The sequence below is a fragment of the Pelodiscus sinensis genome, chromosome 6, assembly GCF_052426305.1.
Source record: "Pelodiscus sinensis isolate ZL-2025 chromosome 6, ASM5242630v1, whole genome shotgun sequence".
Taxonomy (NCBI): Eukaryota; Metazoa; Chordata; order Testudines; family Trionychidae; genus Pelodiscus; species Pelodiscus sinensis.
Window position 1 is genome coordinate 28,997,071 of NC_143057.1, and position 21,594 is coordinate 29,018,664.

At 45.4% G+C, this 21,594-nt stretch overlaps 1 protein-coding gene across 2 annotated transcripts in view; it reads right to left on the reverse strand.

Annotated features, from left to right (window-relative positions):
- UHRF2 (ubiquitin like with PHD and ring finger domains 2) overlaps positions 1-21,594 on the reverse strand; it is a 145,002-nt gene that overhangs the window by 53,239 nt on the left and 70,169 nt on the right. For both annotated transcript variants that reach the window (XM_089779214.1, XM_075931614.2), the window contains exon 5: positions 10,520-10,629. In XM_089779214.1, coding sequence (XP_089635340.1) covers positions 10,520-10,629 — 110 coding nt within the window. The remainder of the gene's footprint in view (positions 1-10,519; positions 10,630-21,594) is intronic.

Genomic DNA, 21,594 nt, shown 5'->3' on the forward strand with positions numbered 1-21,594 from the left:
GCAGGTTCCATGATGGCTGAGTTAATAGGCAAGGCGATTTTTCAAGGCGGCACAGCCTACAGGAGGTTTGTAAGCTCATGTTGTATATCCTGCACTTCCTGCATCGCAATGCTTAGTTCAGCTGAAACTCTCTTAAAAATTCCCTGGAAAGGGGTGAAGTCTTCAGTGGTTGCCAAAGGCAGTGGTATGATAGCCTCACCGGTCACAGATGGTGAGTTTGTTTCTAATAAAGCATACGGACCTAAATTGGTGGACTGCTGTTCATCGATTTCCTTCTGTTCCCTCTGTATTAGAGGGGATTGGGATAGGGGAGAAAGTGCTTTTATAGTGTGCTTGTCTTATATGGCCTCATTTTGTGATGTTGAGGCGATGGTCTCCAACATTGCCATTGTGGTGGATAAGGCACGTGTGGTGGTATCCCTGGCTATGGAGCCTAGGGGGCCATGCCCATGTTGGTAGAACGGCATGGAACAAAAATTGGCATGGAACAAAAGTCCTGATGTTTCTGTGCATGGTGACAGCTGGAGTGAGAAAAACCTTGGCTCCTCGTCGTCACTTGATAAAGTAGGTGATGACGAGTATTTGTATGGTGCTGAGTAAGATCGTTTGTCAGTGCTTAAAAATGGCGAGTTAAAGTTGAGGAGACCACAAGCTCTCTGATGTCAGTAGCTAATGGTAGGAGTGAAAGGCACCAAGACTAATGAAGTTGCAAGCATCGCCAGCACCTGTGGTATTAGAATCATAGAATCATAGAATCCTAGGACTGGAAGGGACCTCGAGAGGTCATCGAGTCCAGCCCCCTGCCCTCAAGGCAGGATCAAGCTCCGTCTACACCATCCCTGACAGATGTCTATCTAACCTGTTCTTAAATATCTCCAGAGAGGGAGATTCCACCACCTCCCTTGGCAATTTATTCCAATATTTGACCACCCTGACAGTTAGGAATTTTTTCCTAATGTCCAATCTAAACCTCCCCTGCTGCACTTTAAGCCCATTACTCCTTGTCCTGTCCTCAGAAACCAAGAGGAACAAATTTTCTCCTTCCTCCTTGTGACACCCTTTTAGATATTTGAAAGCCGCTATCATGTCCCCCCTTAATCTTCTTTTTTCCAAACTAAACAAGCCCAGTTCATGAAGCCTGGCTTCATAGGTCATGTTCTCTAAACCTTTAATCATTCTTGTCGCTCTTCTCTGTACCCTTTCCAATTTTTCCACATCTTTCTTGAAATGTGGCGCCCAGAACTGGACACAGTACTCCAGCTGAGGCCTAACTAGTGCAGAGTAGAGCGGCAGAATGACTTCACGAGTTTTGCTTACAACACACCTGTTAATACAACCTAGAATCATATTTGCTTTTTTTGCAACAGCATCACACTGTTGACTCATATTCAACTTGTGGTCCACTATGACCCCTAGATCCCTTTCCGCCATGCTCCTTCCTAGACAGTCGCTTCCCATCTTGTATGTATGGAACTGATTGTTCCTTCCTAAGTGGAGCACTTTGCATTTCTCTCTATTAAACCTCATCCTGTTTACCTCCGACCATTTCTCTAACTTGCTAAGGTCATTCTGAATTATGTCCCTATCCTCCAAAGAAGTCGCAACCCCACCCAGTTTGGTATCATCTGCAAACTTATCATCTGTATTCCAGGCACAGAGCATGCAGCGTCAGAAGTTGCTATGGTCAGCAAAGGTGGGTGGTGCCAATAGGCTGCCCTGTCAGTTGTTGCGATGCCATGGTAACCACTCTCGGCACCGTGATCTCAGGCAGTGCGCTGTGCAGCGCTGTACTTGGTGCTGAGTTCCGAGGCAGGCACTGAATGGCCTGTAGCCTTCGTACCAGCACCACGTGAGGCAAGTGTGTGGGGAGCTTGGTCAGCACCAGAGGTGCCTGGGTTTTTGTATGTGCTGAGATGTGATTTCTTTGCTTTTGTCACCTGCCTCAGTCAAACGCCGTTTAGGCGAGTGCAGAACCTGTTGCTGAGAGGTAGCACGTTTCTTCGGGGATTTCTCTGGTTTGTCCCCTTTATCATTGGCAATCTGCTGAGAGCCCGGGTCTGAGGAAGGGTGTTTGCCCTTCTCAATCATGAGCATTATTAAATGGAGGTCTCTTGTCTCTCCACATTTGTGCCTTAAGTTCAGCGTAGTGTGAGCAGTCCCTTTTGATCATGGGGGTTCCCAAGGCACTTGACGCATTCTGCATGGCCAACTGAGGCTGGCATTGCGTCACTGCAGTCGGTGTAACATTTGAACCCCGGCAAGCCCACCATTCCAGGTGATCTTAAACAACGGGAGAACCATCTTGGGGCGGACAGCTTTTTTTTTTCCTTTGAACAACTTGACGAACAACTAAGGAGAAGAACTTGGAGTTAACTAATCTAGGTACAAAGAACTATTGAGGAATGAAGAGAGCTGCGGAGGTCCGTCTTGAGCTGGGGACGGTATGAAGAAAGTGAAAAGAGGGTGGCCGCACATGCACGGTAGTGCCGGACAGCGCCACACAGCCCCAATGCACTGCTAGGAAGATAACAATGCACTGCTAGGACATACTGACACCTGCTGTGGGGAACCCCCAGGGATGTCTCTCGAAGAGCTACTGCTTTTTTCCTTCCCCCATTGTAGGAAACTTTCCCACACCAATCAGCAATTACTTGTGCATGCATGGGTCTAAACCTGCACATTTGCAGTAGATGCACCCTTGGATACTTTCTTACCCTTAGGAGTGAGATATTGGCTTGGAAAAAGGTGGAAGAATTTACAGCGTTGTCCCTATTTGCCTTCACTGACCCCTGAAAACATCACCTATCACAATTGCCCCATCTTGAACACCCACCCTCAACCTGGGCTGTACTCACTGTTTCCCAAAGTCATTAAGAAAGCGAGTGGTATGTTACAAGGGGTATATTTTGCTGTAATGGTGCTGACTTCTGTATATGAACTAACGAATAATCATGTTTCTCTGTATTGTTTTTTCTCTTCTGAAGACATACCATTCAGAGGCCCTCCCCCACACCAATGGAACCTGCACCCTCATGCAGCCCATCAGGGTTCTATATATGTGTCCCGCAAGACATTTTGTTTACCACTGCCCAAGCAGCAGGGTTGCCAGATTCCACTGGTTTCCATCTACCTAGCTATTTTCCAGTGGTATTACTTAAGTGACATGCATGTAAAGCAAGGTCACACGAAGTGAGGTTCATGCTAACTGCATATAACATTGACTGGGAGATCCAGGCACTCCCTGCGCAGCCAAAGCGCTACCATAGTTCAATCAGTACACCCCGCAAATTATAGGTACCCAAGCACAATTAGCAAAACTACCTTATCACAGGAGGCCATCTTGGTTACAACAATCTTATGGCCCATTGAAATGAAGAGGGACACTATTGTGGCTCACTTACTAACCTAGGTTTCCCATCACTACCTTTCACACTGGTGCAGTGCTTTTGACAGATAAAGGAAGTGAGTGAAGTAGAGCAGGAAAAACATTTTCCAAATGGCACTCCAATCCTCTGAGGTCAAAAAAAGTGAATGCGGGGAGTAGAGAGAAAAAGAAAGGCAGGAGAGTGAGAAGCACATTCTAAAGACCAGGTGTAGATGATAAAAGATGTTCTAGTCCATGAACCCCCAACAGTCAGAAGAGATGCCTATTTTCACCGCACCTAATACTAGGGATCTTAAAATGAGATTAATTTACTAATCAAGTAGCCAAAAGATTTTTATTGATTACTCAAGTAGTCAATAGGGGAAGGCGGCCTGCCCCCAGCCCTGGTTTCTACTGCATTTTAAATTGCAGAGCTGCAGCGGGGTTTGGTCCCAGACCTGCCACAAAGCAGCGATGGCCAGCACAGGCCGCAGTGGACAGGGGCTGCTGTTGGTACAGCCTCTGCCATGGACAGCAGGGCTTGGTCCCGGAACTGCCACAAAGCAGCCTCTGCCAGCAGCCAGCCTGGACTGCTGCTGACAGGGGCTGCTGCTGGAGCAGCCTCTGCCCACAGCGAGCCTGGGCCCACCAGTGAGCCTAGGCCCGCATCGTGGCAGGCTCAACTGTCTACCACCCCACTGCTGCCTGATAGAGGCGGCAGTGCAGAGGAGGGGTCAGGTGGTACCGCAGAGCCAGTGCTTTTAAGCCAGCTCCCCCAGCAGTGGCCCCTATTTCCCCCTGCCCTCCACCCCGCCCCCCCACCTTGCTGCCTCTGCCTACTCGCTTACATCTCTACCCAATTCAGAACTGTATTCCATGACTTCTTCAAACTCCTCCCACATAATCCTTGCAATTTCCTGGAATATCTTGGTACTCCGTTTACTCCACCCAGGCATAATTCCAGATACCCAAAATGATAACTCATAGTCTTCACTGCCCTTCACTGTTTTCTTCCTTCCGACCAGGCCTTTCGCGTGTGTTAATTGGTGTTTAATAAAAACAAACTCTCTGAAAGAGAACTACTTTGTGTTCTACATATAGTGATTGCTGGTAGCAATACATAGCTGTAGTTTAATCACTTTCTTAGTACAAATCCTGCAAATTCCCACAATTTTTAGGCAAAACATGATAACTGAAGTTAATAAAGCATGAGAGGGGTTTTGAGAATATTTTTATAATGAGCACCAGTAATGTATATTTTTATACTACAATCTGATTCTAACAGCCCCTCCTCTCACTAATTATGCCCTTCTAATAGCCACGACATCTGGTTGCTCAAAATCAGCAGCTAGGCAATCTGCCTCAGCGAGCCATTCTAGGAGAAACATTTCACCCTTAGCCTCACAAATATATGCAGCAGGGATGACCAAGGCAATGTTTTCCTCCTTTAGGTCTAAACTGCCATAAAGACAGTGCCAAAATGCTTTTAATCTGCCAAAGGCACATTCCACAGTCATTCTGCATCTGGTCAGCCTATTGTGGAAGTACTCCCATTTTCCTGTGTAAGGCTTCATCAGCCATGGGAATTAAGAGTATGCAGGGCCTCCCAGAGTCACTGCATGCTTTCAACATCCCCTACTAGAATCTTCTGGTCTGGGAAGAAAGTCCCTGCTTCCTGTACAAGCCAGTATTATGGAAGATTGTGTATCATGAACTTTTTTTTTTTTTTTTTTAAACACACAGACCATCCCAAGCTGGTTTCAATGAAATGACTATGATGGTCCACAAGCACCTGCAATAACATAAAAAGGTAACCCTTTCTATTAATGCATGCCATCACAAAATGGTCTGGAGCCAAAATGGGAATATACATACCAAGTATCATCCCTACATAGTTAGGAAATACCACTGCTGCAAAGCCATCTACTATTCCACACACATTATGAACGGTTTCTGTCCTTCGCAGCAGGATGTGTTATAGACCAGCGGTGTGCAACCTGTGGGTCACAACTTCCTTGGGGGTAACAGCACTTGGATCCGGCCAGCTACCTTTCCTGGCTTCCCAGCTCAGCACCTGACGTACATGCAGCGGAGGTGGGGAGTGGCAGGAGAGCGGCCTTACAGTTAAAGGGACCACCACTTTTTTGGGGGGGCGGCCCCTGTAAGGGCCGCAAATGAAAAAAAGTTGTGCAGCACTGTTAGAGACCATGCACATTTGGTGTTAACTGTGCCCTAACAATGGACATACTGACTCCAAACTGATTTGTGATAAAATGCTTGCAGTCTGGAGACACTAGCTTTCACACAGTGATCGTCATACACTTCTCTACTGAGAGAGCAAGCCTTACTTCAGTGTTCTTGCACCACGGTGGTGGGACAAACTCTGCATGCAGTTCTGGGAAGGTTGCTTTCCACAGATGAAAGTTTTGCCACCACTGTTTGTCATCCCACCACTCAAAGCTTGTTTCCTGAGCCCTAAAGCAATAGCCCACCATGTGCAGCTGCTTTGTGAATGCCAAAACTAATCTGATGCTATTTCTTCCCACAGCACCCAGCAGATAAGCAAATCCAATTCCTGTTCAGATTGGGAGCTCACAATGTAATGCACAATTATAAATGTGTTCATAACAATTACCACAAAAGTAGGGAAAAATTATGGGACCCATCGTTTAAGACACAGACTGTGGGCTCTCAGTAAACAGGGCAGCTTAAAAATGCCACAAAACACAGTCCGAAGCATGTGGAATGCCAGGGTGGAAATAAACTTCATCAGGGAACACAGAGCCATGATGTGTTGTGATCCACGCCCTCTTCCAACAAGTCCTAACTACAGAAGGCAGCAAGTAACAGAGGCAGATAGCTACTCTCACACACTGCTCTGACCATCATTGATAGAGTACCAAGTGGGGCTGTGCTTTGCCAACACAGAGTGTGGTATAAACATGCACAAGTGATATAATTATGGTGTTTTGACTGTCAGTGTAACTTGCATTGATAAAACGCTGGCCTTATTCTAATAAGATATTAATGTGGAAAAAATTAAAAAATATGGATCATTTTTATTAATCAAAATGTATTAATTAGGGTATATGTAGAGTCAGATCTAGCCTTCACTAGCAATGATCTAATCCAGCCATCTTTATTTACATCTAGAATGTGTTTTGTGAAACAACAATGCTACACCTTTGTCTGAGGAAAAATTATTCAACAATTCTTCCTCCATTCATTCTCTCCTGTTTCTCTACCTCCACATGATCATGGAAGATTTCCTAAAGAAAAGAAACATCTATGTTCAGTGGTTTTAGATGAGCAGTTATTCTTTATTCTGGACATATCAGTAGTTGGGGCACTGTTTCCCAAATCTAGGAAAGGTATTTCTGGGTTTCCCTTCACTACCCCGGAGATATGAAGTGAAGGTATAAGTATAGAAGATAAGGCACACCAGCAAAGGGAAAAGGTAGGTATAATTTAAGAAAATCTAGAAAAACAGATTGAGAGAATGATGTCACCTGTGCCAAGAACGAACCAAGGATGCCTGAGCCCTGGTGGAGTAAGCTTGGAATCTGAGGTGGAGGGACATGTACCCGCTCATAACAGATGTCTATAAACGCAGTGATCCATTTAAAAATATGCTGCAATGACACTGGCAGGCCTTTAATGCAATCCACACTAGGGTCAAAAAGTTGTGCCAACTTGAGGAAGGGATTGGTATACTCAAAGTAGAAAGCCAGCGCTCTAAGCACATCCAGAGCATGCATGTGACTTTCTTCTGCCATTTTGTGAAGCTTGGGGCAGAATACAAGCAGGAATGTGTCTTGGCCCACATCTCCTTGATCTTCCTTCAAGAACCTTAACATTTTCTATAGTGTTTTAATGGTCCTTTCCTGTTGCTATGAGATTATATCCCGGTATTCACTGTGTCTTTTAACAAGGATAGCCTATTCTCAGCTTCCTTGTAACTTTGATGTCAAGCTTTGAAAATAAGTTTGATGTTTATTAGTAATATGTTGGCTCTCGATTATGTTTTTCTCAAGATGTCCATTCTCTTGAAATTTGTTTTAGCCAGCCCATAATTTCATCTCTCAAAGCAGTAGACTCTCACTGATCAACCATGTTAGCTGCAAGAGGGCCGTCTGACCACCTCTGGCTTTTTTTAGAATTTTGTGGTGTTAGAAACAGTATCAATCTTCCTATTCTTAATAGTGATAAGACTTTCAAGCACCACACAATTTTTAGTTTGGCATTTAATGAATGTGTCAGGGCACATTTAATAAGCATCTATTGAATGGAAAATTCTAGCATGTTTTGGTTTTCCATCAAAAGTAGAATTAACTGTGTAGCCTGTGAAGAATATTTCTGCTGACCATCTTACCACTTTTGAAAGGACAAGGACTGTGGCTGGTCCAGATGAATATACAGTAACACATAGGGAGTGCATTCCTCTACCATGTCTCCAGAACATCAAACTTGATAAATTTCATGGAACACATATGGGACAGCCTCTATCTAGCTTTTGAGGTAGTATACTGCCCATTAGTATGAGTATTAGAGAGCATTTACCTGTTTAACAGGCAATGTTCAAGCATAGGTGGCAGCTATAGGGTCTAAGTATGGAGGAAATATAATTTATTATTTATGTGCATGGTGATTCACAAAAGAAACAGACTCTTTAGCCAGAAAAACATACAAAATAAAGAACAGAGTAAGAAGAGGGGTTGTTTGAAAGCAGTTGCATAAACGGAAGAATGAGATGGGCCACATGGGAAGGTTCATTTTTGAATCTTGGTGGTTAAATGTTTTCAGTTATTAATCATTTTGTACATGTTTAGAGCTTTGTTCTGAGATGCACCTGAGAGGCCGAAAAGCAAGAGCATGGGGGCAACATGAAAAAAGAACAGAAGTGGCTGTGAGAGAAGAATATAAAGTTGGCACCTAGATTAATAAATTGCACTGAACAACAAATAGTGAGGAGCAAAACAAAAAGTAAAGAGGTAAGGAGGATATTAAGTTGGGGAGGGCCCTGAAAATGAGAAGCTTCAATCTGATACCATGGATGTAAAATCCCATTTACACAGTTAACTGGTTAAACACTAATTCATTAAACCATTAAACAGGCCCATCACACCACAGGTGGCTCAGGCTAGGCTGGAGCTGCTGGGGAAGGGGGCTGCTTCAACCAGGCTGGCCCCGCTGCATAGCACTGTGGGCCTATTCCAGCTGGGCTGGGCCCACCAAACCACACTGAACCACGGGCAGGTGGGAAGCTGCTTCAGCCTTCCTGGGTTGCCAGTTAAACAGTGAAATCTCTATTGTAGCAGAATTCTACATCAGTGGTTTTCAAACTATGGGTCTCGACCCAATACTGGGTCATGGAAAGTCAGGCACTGGGTCTCATTGCTGCAGAGGGATCAGGTAACCAGTGGGAGTGCTAAGGTAGGCTACCTGCCTGTTCTGCACTGCAGACTGCACAGAAGGCCAGGCTCCTAGGAAAGATGGAGCTGGTACATGAGAGGAGCCAGTTTAAAAAATTAGTTCCCCATGCAGACTGGCTTCTACCTGCTGCTCCATGCGGTTGCCTCTGATAGAGACAGCAGTGCAGGATGTCAGCAGCCCCTGTCTCCACATATCAGCTCCCACCTGCTCTCCCTCCTCCCCGTCCTGCTAACTTTGATAAAGAGGAAGCAGAGCCGGGAGGGCAGGTGGCTCTGCAGAGCTGGCACATGCAGAGAGCCAGTTTAAAAGCCAGTTTCCCACGTATATCAGCTCCCATCTGCCTCCCTCACCATCAGCACCACTGCCTCTCTATCAGAGGTAGCAAGGGCGGGTGCATGTAGTTGTGTAGATTAACCAGCAAGTCCAGGCTTAGTGGTTAGTTGTTTAAATTACTATACACTAACATCCCTAATATACATTATTTTAAAATTAATTTCACTGCACTGAGGTAGGTAGAATATCAGCGTGTTAAACTATAACAGATTGCTCGTGGCCTCCAAAAGTATTAAGAAAACCAACTACACTCGCAAAACAAAATAATTGCATGTATAAATGCAAAGTAGATATCACTTAATGTTACATGTGCAGTTTTGGGGGCACCATAGAATTCTCTCTCAAACTGTCAGTTCCCAATTAAAATATTTTCTATTAAGAATACTCAAAACGAAATGGCCTAGAAATAGACTATGAAAAATAGTTAGTGGCAGTATTTTCATTCGCCAATCTTGTTTAAAATTAAAAACCTATAGCATAAGTGAAAAGTAAATTATTTTAAGTCTTTCCATTTATAAAAGTTAAGAGTGAAGTAGTAAAGGAAATTTGCTTTTTTAAAACAGTGATATCTAACATTATGGTATACTATGAAAGGGAAAAAAACACTGGGCACATTTAGTCTCTTGCATTACAGAACAGCTGAACTGTACAGCATGGACCCCAAAATGTGGCTGCTTTTTGTCACAACTACGACAAACATAATTCAGCAGCATCCACTAATGATGATGTACTCTCATTCACATTAGAAACACCATTTTACCTGATACATGTGTGTAGAAATTTTGATTTGGGGTGAAACTTTATTTTAAGACTTCAGATTAGAAGACACTGTCCTTTTTTGGTAGAGTCAAATTAGTTCTAGGAAGATCAAAGGTGGCCAAGTGATGGTCCTGGAGTCTGAAGTCTTCTATTTAATCACAGATTAGGTTTCCCACAAGCAGTGCCAGTGTAAGCTTCCTTATACTACCTGCTAATGTTCTTTCACTGTTCTTACAGGAGATCTGGGCTGAAGTGTAGCTCATGCATTAGGCCCATTCAGTCCTTGGCCTCTGCTGAGAATAAACAAAAATGCCAATAGTGATAGATTTTGAGATCTGAAAACTGGTCCACTAGGAATCAAAGAGCTATCAGCTGTTCTACCTATTCCCCTGCTTATGATGTTTAGATAGATACGAACATATTTTAAAAGTATTTCCCTGTAATCTATGTTTCATCAAAGAAGTGGCAATAGAGTCAAAGGGCTGTCTATGACTATATTATGACAACATAAACACACATTCATTAAAATTACTGAATCTGAATTGTTGTATCATTATCAACTATGATTTTTAAACATTTGAATACATAGTTTTAAACACCATTCCAAAACATATAATGAAAGAAGCATACTTTTGAACTCTCCATCCCCAAATGTCAGTGGATAAGCTCCTGGCTTTTCAATCTTGTACATTTCTTCTATAAAAAGGATTTTGCAATCATTTATTACGTCTTCTGGGCCTCTAGGGGGGAAAAAAAGAGCATATTTAACTTTGTTTCTTTGACTTTTGTTGCTATAACTGATAAACCATGGGGAAGAGCTGTAGCTAATGATCAGTGCCAGTTTTTATTTTAAAAATCCATAGAATTTTGGACCTGAAATGCCACAACTGTTACATTCAGCATTGAACAATTTGGTCTAAACTGACAAAAATTTACCACACTGATATAACTTCAAAAAAATTTTACATCAGCACAAGGTTAATTAAATATCATTCCAAAGAGCATTATATTGCAAAATAGCAAAGACAGCAACTGATAGTTCATTCATTGATAATATTTCATTTTCTTTAAGTTGTTTCTCAAACATTAAAATACTGTTTTATCATCTAAAGTTAGCAACAGCAGACTACACTAAATCAAAAGCTAATAATGGCAGACTAGTCAAGATCCAAAACATTAAAGCAGCAGTAAAAATATCATAACAAACCTGAAAGAATCCTTATTGTAGGAATGTAAATCATGATTAATCGACTAAGCAGTTACACATTAAGTTAACCTAATGTTTAACCAGTTAACTGACTAAGAAGGATCCTGAATAGGGAACCACTCTAGCTCTGCTGTAGCAGCCCCCAGACCACGGGGCTGGCAATGATATAATATACTGTTAGCAGTAACAGGAAATGGTGATTTTTAACTTGCAATGATGTGCACTATTGAACTTAAACAGAAAGAAAAATAATACGGTGATTAGTTTAAATTCTGTTTGTAGAAAACTCTTTCCAAATGTTTTCAGCTTCTAAATGTTGAAGTTACTTTTAAATTTTGCTTTAATGGGCTATGTTTAGGCTGTAGGCTGTTTTTGGAATAAATTTTTCTGGAAGAGATCTTATTTCGAAAGAGGGTCCACACACAAAAAGTGCAATGAAATAACAAATTGCTATTTTGTTGTGCTTTTTGTGTGTGGAAACTCTTTCGAAATAAACTGATTGGATGCTCTCTCACATTTAAGGCCACCCAGGACCAGTTCAAGCAGAGACTCATAGACTTTAAGGTCAGAAGGGACCATTATGATCATCTAGTCTGACCCCCTGCACAATGCAGGCCACAGAATCTCACCCATCCCCTCCTAGAATAATCCTCTCACCTATATCTCAGATATTGAAGCCTTCAAATAGTTTGAAGACCCCAACATACAGAGAATCCTCCAGCTGTGATCTGTACCCCATGCTACAGAGGAAGGCAAAAAACCATTAGGTCAGCAGTTGCTTCCAGGTGCTGTTGCATAAGGCTATCTGAGACATGTGCTTAAAAGGACCCCCCCGGACAGCTGTTTCTCTGTTTCTCCTGCTTGCTTGCATACCTCTCGGAGAGACAGCAAAGCATTTTGGACACCACAGCACACTCCTTGACATGGAGCCAGAGCTACCTGCCCTGATCCCACCCAGATCCCACACTGCCATGCTGCAGTTTCTGCAGCAGTTTGTGCAGGCTGCGTTCATGATCCTGCAGGAATGCGACTCCGAGCTCATCATCGAGACCCTGTGCCTGTGTGCGGGAGCAAGGCCCTTGCAACCACATCCCACAGAGGAGAGAAGATTCTGGAGGCTGGACACCAGTTCCGACTGGTGGGACCAGCTGGTGATGGAGCAGTAGGACGACCAGCAGTGGGTCTGTAACTTCCCCATGAGGAAAGCCACCTTCATAGAGCTGTGGGCCTGGCTCGCCCCTGCCCTCCATCGACGGGGTACCCAGATGCGACCCACCATCCACCTGGAGAAGCGGGTCACCATTGCTGTCTGGAAGCTCGCCACCCCAGACAGTTACCAGTCTGTGGGCAACCAGTTCAGTGTGGGAAAGCCCACCATCGAGGCCCTCCTCATGGAGATAAGGTGCTCTTGGGCTGCAGTCCTTGAAGGGGGCAGGGAGTACTGGAAAGGGGACCCTAGGGAAAAAGGGAGAAGCCCCTTCCCTGGGAGGTTCTGCAGTCCAGCCCTCACACAGCCCTGCATGGGTTGCTTCCTAGGGGGTGGCTCCCGGGATATTTGTGGGAGAAGGGGACCTCACAAGGGCTCAGGCACTCCCTCTGATTCTCTGTTTTGTGTATTTGATTTCTCCTTATGCAGGTAGTGACGGCCATCAACACCATCCTGCTGTGCAAAGTCATCCGCCTGGAAGACCTGGACCCATCATGGCTGGATTCGCCACCCTGAGCTTCCCTGACTGCGAGGAAGCCATAGATAGAGCCCATGTCCCCATCTGGGTCCCAGAACACTCAATAAAAACAGTTTTGTGTTAACAAAAATACAAAGGTTTTTTTGATAATAAAAGTAACTGGGGAGGAGGGGGGCTGAGAACCTGGGGAGGGGAAAGAAGGAGGGGGGCTTAGAGCTGAGGCTGAGAGTGGGGTGTGGTACAGCTGGAAGTTCCACCTCAGGTACAGAGACCATGGGGACCTCGCAGGTGGGGAGGGTGGGAGGGACAGGGCCAACAGGGGGATAGGCAGGAGGTTAGAGCGGGGGCAGGCATGGCAGGGAAGCGGGGACAGGAGCAGACTCAGGAACTGGGTATGCCATCATCTCAGTCCACACGTTGCGGCCCTGCTGCACCATCTCAGTCCACATTTGGGTCCACCATTGGTCGTCATCCTGGAAACTTCATGGCCACGTGCTCCCTCAAAGTCCTCCTAGACTCTCTGGTGTCTGCGAGCAGCTTGCTTGCGGGTGATCGCCCTTCAGGCACAGCTGGTCTGGCTGTGAAGAATGAAGAGGGAGTGATGGTCAGTTATCTATGCAGACAGACACTGTCCCCGAAGCCTTGCCCTCCTCGGTGAGCTGCGAGCAACAGCCCTCGGGGCACAGGACAGTGATGTCCCGGAAGCAAAGCCATGTGTGGCCTACACAGTGGGCCCAGAGGACTATGCTTTTGCCCTCTCCCCAACACAGACAGACAAGAAGGCAAAGGAAGTTTCTGGTCACACTAGGATCCCATGGGCAGGAGAGGGACTTGCAGCAGCCTGGCCTACCAACCTGACCACACACACCTATGCCTAGCAGCGCTGTCCCCAGGAGCGGGTGGTGCCTTGAGCATTCAGGCCTGCCTGTGTGCGGCACTCCTCATTCTGTATGCTAGAGGTTGTGCACCCTTGTCCCCAGCCTCCTTCCAGTGGTGGCTAATGCTGGGAGGGCGACTCCTCCCCCCCAAGGGGTCAGATGTATGTGTGGCCTCCCCAGACACTGAGCAGGAGCCTGGGGGTGTTCTAGGGCTACCTCCTGGGGCTGTGTGGCGCAGACTGGTGCTGCATGTGCATCCACGTGCACGGACTACAGTGCGAGGGTCAGGCTGACATGGCTGAGCAACGATTGCACCCCTGCCCATCAGCGCCCACTTCCCTGCGAATGTAAAAAACAAAGAGCACTCACCAGCCTTGGAGACATCCAGGCCCTGGGATACCAGCTCCAGGACTAAGGTGACACTGCTGGCCATCTCTTCCCTCCTCCTCCTCCTCAGCTCGGAGCCTCAGATGAGACACAATAGGCATTTCCAGCCCCGAGTCCATGCCCAGGGGTGGGGAAAGGGTTGCCCACCCCCCCCCAGAATGCAGCGGAGCTCATTAAAGTAGGGACAGGAGTGGTGTTCTGTCCCTGAATCAGAGCTGCATTCCCTGGCCCTCATGTAGCCCCGCCAGAGCTCCTTCACCTTGCTCCTGACCTGCTCTAGACTCATGAGATGGTGGCCCCCCCATGGCTAAGGACGTGGCCATCCGACCATAGATATTGGCATTGCACCGTCTGGAACAGAGATCCTGCAGGGTCTCCTCTTTGCCCCAGACCTCCAGGAGGGCAAGGATCTCCACCCTACGCCAGGATGGCACTTGTCTTTTTGTACCACAGGCAGGCTCCTGGGAGCTCTGTGCATGCTCCCTAGGATAGGCAGGGGGATCTTGGGGAGCTTGAGGCTGGGCAATGGGTGCCGAGGATTGTGGCAGCGAGTCGCGCAAGGAGGTGCACCTCCCAGGGCTGGATTCCTGCCACAAGCCTTGTCCCAGGTGCCTGCAGCTTTAAGAGCTGCCAGGAGACAGGAACTACAGAGTTGTGATGAGTGTGGATAGAGTGGCCAGTAAGGCCACCCGTGTTATTTCCTGGGGGGCTTTTTTTTTTTTGGACAGAACTCTCTTTTCTACATCCACAGGCCTTTTTCCAAAAAAGCTTTTTCGGAAAAAGCGTTATTCCTTATAGAAAGAGGTTCACCACTGTCGAAAAAAGTCCGCCATTTTTTCAACTTTGTCGAAAGAATGCAATTGCAGTGCAGACCCAAGAATTGGTTTTCCAGAATAACGGCCATTTTTCCAGAAAAACGCTGCAGTGTAGATGTACGCATGCTGATTTTCTCGGGCTGCTAAATGCTTCAGACAGCTAAGGCCCCAAATCCAACAAGAACACATACAATATGTAATTTTACACATTTTTACACCCTTGATGTCAATAGAACTTGGACAGCTTTACAATGCACAAATGGTTTACAGCTTTACAATGGTGCGTAGTTAGAACAAAATACTCATGTTAAGTGAGGTGATGGAGGGCATTAATTAGTAACAAAGATTTTAATCTTACAGCCTATACTCTACATAATTTTTCTCAGCATTCCAAACTGATTTTAACCGCAAAGGGTGACTGACAGAAAACTTAAGTCCCTCTCTATGCCAAGATAACTTTACAGCTGTTATTTGTGGCTCTCTCTTGCCACTTTCAGTTTCACAATATAAAACTAAATTAGGAATGGTTCATAGTCCCACTGACTTCAGTGGGCTATGTCTATTAAGTGATTAGAGGAACATACAGTTAAACCCAACAAAGGAATTTAGTTTCCAAATTTATTTTATTTCTCATTATTAAGGACATCCACTGATCTGGACATGACTTTATATTTTAGACCAGCTCATTCCAACAGTGTGGAGGAAATGTCCCTACTCTCAGAGTTTAAACTCCCTCTGCTGGACTGCTGCAGCACCATACTCTTGATTCCATCGAGTCAAAACTAAATAACCTGGTAGAAAAAGGTTAAACCACTGTGGACAGGATTATTAGAAATAAAAGAACACCACATTTCAGTCAAGAACATCGTGGTATGCGTAGGGAAAGTCTATTCATATATGAGAAGCCCCTTACCATGAAATGAAACTAATTTCTCTCACCCACTAGCTAGACATTAACGATAGGAATGATCTCTTACTACATTTACTTCCAATAGAGCAAAAGAAATGAATACAAAATGACATTTTGGAATTCAAAATAATGGACAATATACGTACTCATAATTTTAGGTCATTTTATTTTTTATTTGCTTGTGTGGTTTATCTTGAATGAAGCCAAAAAACCAACACACAGCAAAGTAGAAAAAAGATTATTATTATTATAGTGTTTATGAAAGACACTGCAAATTTCAACCAGTACACTGCAAAAGTGCCAAAATGTAAAGATTTATAGTTCTCTGTCCAAACGTCAGAAGGACTTTTTGCAGACCAACTGTCATGTTTCCAGTAGGCATCATAGAGGCTGTTTTGAATGTTTGGTATATATTCAATCGGAGCCAAAACAGAGACCAAGTACTGAGACCTTGAAGTGGTGTTTTAGACCTCTTCTGAAGACAAACAATAATATATGACTCTCATACTCAGAATAGATAGATTTTAAAGCCATTTCATACCAAAAAAAGGGAGACATTGCTTTTCTTATTGATGGTTGAGTTTAAGGTGGGGAGCCCACGCAGGCACTCCAGCCTCACCCTCCCCCTCAGGTTCAAGCACCAATGCCAACTTGGGGTAGGGGAGAGGCCTAATCATGGGATCCAACTTGCAGGGAAGAAGCAGAGCCAAAAGTGGCTCCATGCGCTGCTGCTACACCTCAGATGCTGCCTGAAGGCTTTCCCTGCTGCTCCCATTGGCCGGAATCCAACCAGACACCTTACTCCCAGACGACTCCTCCCACCCAGATCTTGCACCCCTACCCCATCCCACTCGATGGCAGCCCCGTCCTGCACACTGAACCCCTCATTTTTGGCTCTACCCCAGAGCCAAAGAGGGTCTACAAAATCTACTAACCCTGGAATCTCAGAAGAATTAATCAAGTCTATGGGAAGCCCTGAACCTCAGTTCTCCCTGTCTCCCCTCCCCCCACCCCATGAGGCTGGTGTGCCAGGGGAGTGAGGTGTCTCAGCTGGAGGCTACATCAGTGAGGGTTAAGGGTAGGTTTTGTTTTTGTTTGGGTTTTTTTTTTTTACGTTTAACATGTGTGGTCACTGATTGAGTCTTCTGTGGGTTCATGGCCCCAAAAGTTCCCCAACACTGCCATAAATACAGACAATGTTGAAAACTTTTGCATTAGACAAATTAATATTTTAATGTATTTAAATTAAGTTTGGTAAACTAACATGAGAAAGTGAAAGCGCTTAATCTGTTTAATAATTTCAATTAATATTTCCTTTCTTACTGGTTAAATTAAACCGTTTTCCCTAGCTGAAGCACTAGCAAAATGGCTAGGGCATAATTATATAATTAACAATGAGTTTCCATTAGCAGTTAGTGGTCCGTGGAAAGGTTTGCATTGACACAGGTGGGCCATGGGCCAAAAATTTGAGAACCATTGGTTTTGGGGGGAAAAAGGGATAAGAAACCATGGATTTAATCCAAAGTTGTCTTTTTTGGTTTTGAACAAGATCAGGAAAAGGATTCAGTACTATCTTTTTCAAGGAAGAACTGAGAACTTTAATTGAAAAAACTTTCATTTCAATAACTCTTCTGGCTGAAAGTAATTGCTATGAGCAGCAAACATGGAGAGACTTCCAGTTACGAACTTAAAAGCGGATTTTGTATAGTTCTGCTGACCCAGACTGAAAGTGCCACAGCAAAGGTCTCACTCCAGAAGTAACTGTAGCAGAGCTCCAATTCTGTGCCTCCTCAGAAGCTCTCCATGCATACGGAACAACTTTTGACATGCAGCTTAGCCCATTTACACATCATCATAATTCAGTACAACAATAAGAGAACCAGCTCAGTGGGTAGCCATTTGGAAAAGAAATAATGGTATCTGGAGGCTGATTCCCTTGGAGGGAGAAAGATTTTTCTCATTGATGCCCTCAATTTTATTTTTGTAATGTATTCAGATTTAAAATCTAAAATCTTGAAAAATGTTATATGACCTAGTAAGCCATTAGAAATAGAATAATTACAAGGAAATCTTAGCAGCATCCATGTAATCATTTCAGCAGGAACTCAGCCACATAACTTTTTCCCCATCATCACTCTTACCAGAAGCATACTCCCAGCCCTCTCAAGTCATACACATATACACAAACACGTATGTGCACATACAGACACACACAGAGTCTTCTGCATGCAAATTAAGGTCACTAAAAATCAGACTATTACAGACCAGGAGGAGAGCAAGTTCCACAGTCTTCAGAGAGAATCCCTTTTATAATGAGGGGATGCAGCTCAGGTGCCCCTGCTGACTGTAGTTGTGGCAATATGGCAGGTGACCCCCGAGGTAAAAGGTAAAGATAGAGCTACAATGGATGAGTAGGTAGCACTGAACTGATGATCTACTTGCATTACCAGAGGCAGAACCTTTAGCCCAAGGGTGAAAGTGGTTTGACCCAAACCCCAGTGAGTTCATGGAAGCATCTGGTCTACCTACAGGAACAAAAACAAAGCCCAGATTTCTCAGACTGAGGTTTGCAATTAGGTTCCTCAAAGTAGAAACAGGGTCCTAACATGTAGTAGAAAGAGTATATCTATGACAGTGAATGTGACTGTATGTATTATTAAATGGGATAGATGGGCTCCTAGTGGATGGGAGAAAGAAGAGGAGGTTGTCTAAAAAGCCCAATAAACACTATCCTCCTATTAGAATACTAGCCAATTAGCCCGTCATGAGACGAGATTTTCAGGTCTCTCCTCCACGTCTGTCTTCTCTCCTGAGCCTCCGGGCTCTCGGTCAATCTTCCTCTCTCTCCTCCTACCGCCTCCCACTCTCTCTCTCTCGCAGCTCTCCTCTACCTTCTGCCTCTCACGCTCGCTTTCTCTTCTCTTCCTCCTCCTGCCTCTCACTCTCTCCCTTCTCCTCTGTGTCCATCGGGGATGCACGCTCATCCAGGCTCCGCCCCCAAGGCTCATATATCACTGCCTCGCCCCCCTTCACCTCCGGCTGTGGCGCTCGGATAAGTTCTGCACCGCACAGCTGGGCCGCCACGGGGGAGCAAGCAGCCGTTTGGGCTCCCCCGCAGTGGCCCAGCTGAGCAGCGCAGAACTCAGCGGAGCACCACAGCGGGAGGCGAAGGGGGGGGGTGAGGCAGTGACGTATAGGGTTGCCAGGTGTCCGGTTTTCTACCGAACAGTCTGGTTTTCAGGCCCTCTGTCCAGTTTAAAAAAAAATCAGAAGATACAGGACATGTATAGTGTCCGGTATTTTCTGGTTCTCGGGCTGAGCGCCAGACAGAAGCCTGGCGGGGGTGGGGGAGTGGCTGGGAGGTAAGGAGCGATTGGCGCTGGGAGCCTCTAGTTGCCACTGGGAAGCAAGGGAAGCTCTGTCCCTGCTCCTGAGCACTGTTCCAGCGCGTGCTGGAGCCGCAGCTGGACTTGCTTCACTGGGACCATGATTGGGGCGGGCAGCACCCTGGGAGGTCCAGCTCCCCATCGGCTGATTGCCTTTCCTCGCCCCCTGCCAGCCAGTTCCTCCTCCCGATTTCCCACGGCCAGGCTCGCTGCCTCTGGCTCCCATCCCCGACAAGCTATGCTGCCTCTGACATGCCCCCCCTACCTCCTCCCAGCCAGCCCCGCTCCTCTCCCCTCCCGCCCCCGATCAAGTGTGTCCAGTATTTTTTTACCCTACCCTAGTGACATACACTGCCAGGGGGCAGGGCCATGTACATCACCGCCCCACCCCCCTTCCCCTCCCGTAGTGGTGCTCAGCTGAGTTCTGTGGCACTCAGCCAGGCTGCAGTGAGGGGGCAAGTGGCCGTTTGAGCTCCCCCGCAGCAGCCTGAGCAGCGCAGAACTCAGCAGAGCGCCACGGCATAGGTGAAGGGGGGGAGGGGAGGACAGGGCGGTGACGTACAGGGCCAGGCCTCACCCTCTGGCCATGTACATTACCGCCCCGCCCTCCTTCCCATCCCACGCTGGCCCTCGGCTGACTTTTGCGCCGCTCAGCTGGGCTGCCATGGGGGAGCAAGCGGCCGTTTGGGCCCCGCACTCCCCATGCAGCACAGGCCACTCAGAGGAAACAGCAAGCATTTCAGCATTACAGACATTGGGCTACTATATATATAGATATAGGTTAGATATAGATATATAGCCTGTCATCCTGTGCTGCTGCCTCAGATACAGAGAGACAGCAGCACGGGGTGGCAGCAGCCCCTGTCCAGGGAGGAAGTCTCAGCTCCAGGACCCAGAGCAAGCCAAAACTGAGCTGGGCTGCCTGCCCGCCCATGTCCTAATACAGTTTAAATGCAGAGTCGCAGCAGGAGTAGGTCCTGGGACCGTTGCAAACTAAGACTGAGCTGGGCTGCTAGCCAGCCTACTAAAAAAATGTACTGGACGGGGACTGGGGCAGTGGGGAAGCAATGTGTGTAGTCTATAGCATTAACCTATAGGTTTTTTTCTTATCAGTTAACTGACTACACTATTATACCCCTACACAGAATGACTTATGAAAATAGTTGGCAGATTGCTCAAGCCATGCTATTACTGCTAAACAATCTTTACAGTTATACAGGAACACAGTTTCAAAAATAAAAAGAAAATATCACCATCATAATTAGCACATTCATTGAATGTCATTTTAGGTGTATTTTAATCTTGAGTGAGATTATCTGAAACTGAAACAACTACAGACAAGAACATGTGTGACAAGCTTGGAAAAAGAGTAAAGGAAAATAATATCAATCACACAAACATAAAAGAAGATAATACTTTGACAACTTAAGTTTTAATAAACTTTGAAGTTAGATGTAATCACTATTTAGTTGCTATTTCACTTTTTAACTATAACTGAAATCTTAGCATACCCTGTATTTTTGACATCCTATACACAAAAATTGCCTAAAATAGTGCTTACCAAGCTGTTTTCCACAAAAGGAACCCTATGCTAGGTTCCACTATCCAAAGGAATAAATTTTAAAAACAAAATAATGCCCTCTCTGTGGGAAAGTTTGCAGAATGCTATTGCTGCACTTTCCAGCTCTGACTCAAAGCGCAGTACCCTGTATAAACCCATGACAGGCCCTCAGGAATCCGAGCACTCCACTAATAACTTTCTTTCCATTCTGAAAAAATATATATATAACTGAACATGTTACATAAACCTATGACAGATCCTCAGGAATCTGGGCACTCCAGTAATATATTAACTTTCTTTCCATTCTGAACAGTAACTGAAAATGCTGAACAATGATTACAGATGCTTGACAAAATATCAGAGGGGTAGCCGTGTTAGTCTGAATCTGCAAAAGCAGCGAGGAGCCCTGTGGCACCTTATAGATTAACCAAAATGATGGAGCATAAGCTTTCGTGGGCAAAGACCCACTTCATCAGATGCATAATATTAACTGTATTTAGCCTTATGGAGTGGAAATCTATCACATGCATCTGACTAAGTAGGTCTTTGCCCACGAAAGCTTATGCTCCAACACTTCGATTAGTCTATAAGGTGCCACAGGACTCCTCACCGCTTTGACAATAAAAGTAACCAAAGGTGAAATTTTAGCATGCTGGTTTTAAAAGTGAAGTCTCACGCAGACCTTCTCCTAAATATCAAGATAGCATATTTTGTTGAATTTGAAACACAACCTAATTCTGCTCTACCACATTGTTTAAAACAAGCATTGAACTCAGTGCAACTGTAATGAGCATTTGAGTGAAGGAACTTATCAAGATACCTTCAAGGATGTTCTACAACTGATTTGGTTACCATCGTAGAATGTACACATCATTA